We start from the raw sequence: 6077 nt of genomic DNA on the forward strand, positions 1-6077 counted from the left end.
TGTGGTTAAGTCTAAGTTCTTTTTCTTTAATGTACTTATATCTCTAAATAAATATTGAAGTAAATCTAGTAAATCTGTCTTCCAACTTTTCTCCTCTTCCTAAAGTAAATGTAGAACTAGGATTTGCGTTACAAAGTCTTTTACTTGTGTTTAGAATATATTGTTCACTATAATATCAACTAGTTAAGTAACATGTTTAAGTATTTTAATTTGCAATGAATTCACTATACGGGACTCCATTCCCATGTGCATCTTTTCTCAAGTCTTCAACTTTCTCAGATTATGTCATTAATCACTATTCTATCATATGATATCTATACAGTGTCTTGTCATTGTCAAGTCTCCTTTGCTTTTTACAGGCGAGTGGTGACATATATAGAAGAGCAAAGTGTAGTAGTACTATTGGGAAAATACAAGATCTCAATCCCTATTGGTGAAATAATTAAGGTGCTCTCTCTCTCTCTCTCTCTCTCTCTCTCTCTCTCTGGTTGTGGTGGGTTGTTGAATTGAGGCAAGCAGGTGGCTTGCATGGAGTAATAAGTTGGTTTTATTTGATATTGGGAGTGTTGACTCTTTTGTGTAATACTGGATGATTCTTGTTGAGTTTTTTTTATTTGATTAATTCATTTTAGGCTATTGCTAGTAATGATGTTATAGTTACGAAATGTATCGATAACTTCTCTATGCGTATAAATTCATTGTTTTGTTAGGAACATAACTGAAAGTGAATGATTAAAAATGATTTGTTTCTTAAATTAAAGTGAAATTGTGTAAATGAAATGTGTGTTAACTCTTGCTTTGTGCTTTCATGAAATGACATTATAGGTATTTCTTGTAAACCACTTTATAGCAATGGATAGGAGTTGGATGAACTTACGAATAGAAGGTCGCGAGAATATTTAGATGGAGTCCAATAGTTTCTGAATTTTGCATCTAACCATGCACACCTGGATGGAACGATTTCATGTCCATGTAAACAATGTGTGCATACAAATCAGTGGCCTATAGATGTCGTACGGGCTCACTTCGTGTCAAAGGGATTTGTAGGGGTTATAACCCTTAGGTTTTTAATGGGGAATCATCATCTGCACAAACTTCTTATGAAATTCCTAATAGTCACATCCAATAAAACCTGATAGAGTATGCCGATCTTTGTGACATGTTGCATGTTCCCCATACAAGATATGGCGTCTAGACCAATGGAAGAAGTCCCTATTATGCAACAACCCACAAAAGGTCCTACAGAAGGTCCTGATGAAGATGCACTTCGATTTATGAAATTGCTTGAAAATGCTAATCAACCTTGTTATGAAGGTTGTAAGCATTTTAGCAAATTGTCAGCCATTGTGCATTTGTACCACATGAAGTGTCTTCATGGTTGGACCAACAAATCATTTACCATGTTGCTGCAATTTTTGCTTGATTTTCTTCCTTCAAATGCTAAGTTGCCAAAAGATTGTTATGAGGCTAGGAAGATTATTAAGGATTTGGGGTGGAGCTATGAGAAGATTCATGCTTGTCCTAAAGATTGTATTTTATATTGGAAGGAGAATGCCAATCTTGAAGCTTGTCCGAACTATAACCGTTTAAGATGGAAAAGTAATGAGTCTAAAGGTCAACAAAGTACTATGCTTTCTCCAAGGAAAAAAAAAAAAAAACCTGCAAAGATCCTACAGTGGTTCCCCTTAAAGGCAAGATTGCAACAACTATTTATGTCTTTTGAAACAGCCAATCATATGAAGTGGCATGCCAAAGGTCATGCAAATCACAAGTTACTGAGGCATCCTACTGATTCTGAAGCTTGGAAATCATTTGACTCTAAGTACATAAAGTTCTCATCCGAGCCTCGTAATGTGAGGCTTCGATTAGCAGCCGATGGATTCAACTCATATGGAAATATGAGTAGTACTCATAGTACATGGCTTGTCAGTTTGATCCCATACAATCTCCCTTCATGGATGTGCATGAAAAGGTCTTCTTTCATGCTATCATTATTGATTTTCGGTCCAACCTCACCCGGGAATGATATAGATGTATACTTACAACCCCTAGTAGAAGAACTGAAGTGATAGCCCAAGAATGTATTGAACCTTGTGATGAATTAATTGATTAATTAGCCAAGTTTATTAATTAATCAAATTAACATGCAAGATGCATGGTAGCACAAACAAATCACCAATTAAACTAAATATGTAGCGAAAAATAAATTGACACGGTAATTTGTTTACGAATGGCAAAAACCTACATGGCAAAAACCCCACTGGGTGATTTTAAGGTCACCACTCCCAAGAATCCACTATTATCAAAACAAGCAGTTGCAAGTAAAGGAATCCTAGTACCTTATACCAACCTATAGTTGAACCCTTACCCCAATATCCAATTGGACTTGTTCTGTAGTGATAATCTCTCATTTTCAATGCATGGCTCCCAGTATGTGACTAACCAATTGCACGGATCCCAGTACATGACTTGATCACCAACTTGAGAAGGATGTTGGCTAGAAAGTTCTTCTACACGATGAAGATCATGAAGTTACTTGGTCACAAAACCCTATGGTGTACAAACACAGCAGCTTCTTCAAAAGAAAGAACTATGGCAAACTAGGTTTCCGGTCACACTTTCTTCACACTTGTGAAATTGTGCTCTTATGCAACTTGTGTCACCTTTTACAGCCTTTAAAATAATCCTTATATATGTTTATAGTTGTGAGAAAAGAAAACTCAAACATACATTTACGAATTAGATGAAAAACAGTCCTGAAAAACTAAGTTTCATAAACCTCAATAGATAGCCATCTATTGAGCTAGCTGTCGAGTCACGGGCTTCAGCAGCTTTTAAACCTTGATAGATGCTAGCTGTCAGGTTTTAAAATCCTTCACTTTCTTGCTTGATTCTTCGACAGACTTGCATGGCTTTAACACTTGAACTTGAAACCTTGTTCCTTAAAGCATTAAACTCATCCTAGATCTACCCAATTATAAGTAAAGTGCGTTTTGTCAAAAGATTAGCCAATTACATAACATGTTGACATATGTTCCTAACATCAAATCACATATGTCCTAACATGAAGGAGTTATGGATGTTGGAGTAAAACGTTTGATGTGTCTTCCAAAAAACCATTCCAAATGCATGCTGCATTATTGTGGACCATAAATGATTTTCCTGCATATGGTAATATCTCAGGTTGGAGTACCAAAGGTACTCTTGCATGTCCCCCTAGTAACTATGATAGTCAGTCTCGTTGGTTGAAATATGGAAGGATATTTAGTTACATTGGACATAGGCGATTCTTGGATAATGATCATAAATTCTGTAAGCAAAAACAATCATTTGATGGGCATGTTGATATGAGATCAGCTCCTATTATGGTATCTAGAGGGGAAATCATGTTACAAACGGATGCTGTAGTCGATCATGTGTTTGGGAATAAAATAGTTAATTTGCCCAATAAAAGAAAAAGATGAGAGGAAGCCTTAATTGTGTGGAAGAAGAGAAGTATATTTTTCACCTTACCTTATTGGGAGGACCATGTGTTGCGTCACAATCTTGATGTGATGCATATTGAAAAGAATATAGTCGATTATATAATTGGCATATTGTTGAACTTGGATGGCAAGACAAAGGATAACTTGAAGGCACATCAAGACTTAAAGGATACAGGTATAAGAAGTGAACTTCACTTGGAAAAGGTTGGGAATGATAAGACACGTATGCCACATGCCTGCTACCATATGAATGCCAGTGAAAAGGATGGTTTTCTACAAGTTTTGAAGGATGTAAGAGTGCCAAATGGATATTCTTCAAACATCTCATGTTGCGTTAAACTCAAAGAATGCAAGATTAGTGGGATGAAGAGTTATGATAATCACATCTTAATGCAACAACTTTTTCTGATAGCAATACGCGGATCATTACCCCCCGAAGTGAGTAGGCCTTTAATTGGCTTATCTTATTTCTTTAGGGAGATATGTTCCAAAGTACTAAATGTGGATAAACTTGGGGCTCTTGAGAAGAGAATTGCAGTGACATTGTGTAAGTTGGAAAGGATATTCTCTCCCTCTTTCTTTACAATAATGGTACATCTAGTCATGCATTTGTTTAGCAAAGCCAAAATTGCTGGCCAAGTTCATTATTGTTGGATGTATCTCATAGAGAGGTAACATGTATAGTAACTTTGTCTATCTAATTAATTATTTTTCACACCAATTTCCCGTTTTTGATCTTGAGTTTTTCAATAGGTACTTGTCAAGACTTAAATCTTATGTGTATAATAAAACTTATCCAGAAGGCTCCATAACAGAAGGGTATATAGCAGAGAAATGCTTAGCATTCTGCTCACATTATTTTAAATCTGTTGAAACTGCATTCAATCGGCCTGTAAGGAATGTCAAGGAATCCATGGGTGCGGTGGTAAGCATTACACTAGATTCAAATTCATGGATTCAAGCACATCTTTATGTGCTATTCAATTGTGAAGAAATCACTCCATTTCGCGAGTAAGTAATATGTCATTACGTATCCTTTCATGACATTCAAGTACAATATTCTAACTTAACACTAACATGTTTGTCTACATAGTGTACACATAGCAGAGATCAAGGTTGATTTCCCTTTTCATGTAACCGATGATGTTATTCAAAAGCAGCATATGGAGAAATTTTGCGCCTGATTTAGGAACTATGTAAGTAAAGTATATATATAAAACTATGTCAATGTCTGTATATAAAACTCGGTTGTAACACTTTAGATAGCATACTTATAATAAACGTCATTGTCTATATTAAGTGATGTCAATGGATGCATTCGAGAAAAAGAAACTCTCTGATAAAGTCATATGGCATGCTCGATATCCAGATAATGAAGCGAAACAATTCAAGCGTTATGTTATAAATGGTGTGAAGTTTCGCACCAAAGACTCTAAGGCAACTAGGAAAACTCAAAATAGTGGAGTTTGTATTATTACTGAAGGTGATGCTACTTATTATGGTGTACTAATCGATATTATTAAGTTGAACTACTTTGACAAGTATCGATATGTACTATTCAAATGTCAATGGGTTGACGTTATTAATGGGAGAGGATGCATAAAAGATGAGTTTGGATGATGAGTCTAGTGATGATGAGTCTTAGAGTTTCAAAACCTCTCTCTGGCTAGTTTCTTCTCCTTAAAATTGTTTGAAATTATCTCCCTAGTACCAAACTTTTGAAGCTAGCCATTAGTTTCTTATAAGATACTATTCTACTTTTGACCCTTTTCTTCTTCCTTGTGTAGGAAACGATGCCTATAGTCCTCAACCTCAAGGCCAACTAGCTCTTCCTCTTGAAGGTTAGCTTTTTAAAACTAAAAAATATATATAATTTTAGAAAAATAAAATAAAAAGAAAATATCCCATCTAATTGCTGAATTGGTTTGAATTATTCGGTGTCACATTACCATTAACTCCAATTTAGAATTCTAGATTTCACCCATATCTTGACCTACTTGTAAGTCATGACTTGAGATATAATTTTGCATATGAACAGAATAGGGATGGGTTTGTTATTGGAGATGGAGCTGGTGTATTACTCTTAGAAGAGTTTGATAATGCTAGTACTTGTGTATTAGCCTCATCTTTTCCTTTTGACTGTTTCTATATATTTTCCCCTCTCCTGTAGTTTTTTGCTGTCAAATAAGCTATCCATCAAAATTAAATACAGCTATTCTTCTATGAGACACAGCAAGCAATATGAGATTACTTAAATATCAAATTTATCCAGTTCTTATTATCAAATTTACAATATGAGATTACTTAGTTTGAGTTCTAATTCTTGCAGCTAAGAGTGAACTCTACAAAATCCATGACTGGCCACCTACTAGGTGCCTCAGGTGTTGTAGAAGCTATTGCAACAGTTAAGTAATTAGTTTCTGCTTTGTTTCTTGCACATTGCTAAGGTAATTAGTCTCTGCTTTGTTTAATTGTTTCTTGCACATTGCTGAAAAACACTCATATGAGATTTGAAAAGATAGAGACTAATCCAAATCTTTTAGATGGCTTTGGCCTTACAGTCATTAACTGTAGTCTATAACGAGAGCCTAT

General features: G+C 35.3%; 1 protein-coding gene across 1 annotated transcript; it reads left to right on the plus strand.

Moving 5' to 3' along the window:
• The first annotated feature begins 1184 nt into the window (after positions 1 to 1184).
• Positions 1185 to 4669, plus strand: LOC115951756. The gene is made up of 6 exons (XM_031068904.1): positions 1185 to 1614; positions 1729 to 1914; positions 3184 to 3368; positions 3570 to 4156; positions 4239 to 4496; positions 4579 to 4669. The coding sequence occupies exons 1-6, from the start codon at positions 1185 to 1187 to the stop codon at positions 4667 to 4669; spliced, it is 1737 nt and encodes a 578-aa protein (XP_030924764.1).
• The last annotated feature ends 1408 nt before the right edge of the window (positions 4670 to 6077 follow it).

Source organism: Quercus lobata, chromosome 7 (genome assembly GCF_001633185.2).
Source record: "Quercus lobata isolate SW786 chromosome 7, ValleyOak3.0 Primary Assembly, whole genome shotgun sequence".
NCBI classification, from domain to species: domain Eukaryota; kingdom Viridiplantae; phylum Streptophyta; class Magnoliopsida; order Fagales; family Fagaceae; genus Quercus; species Quercus lobata.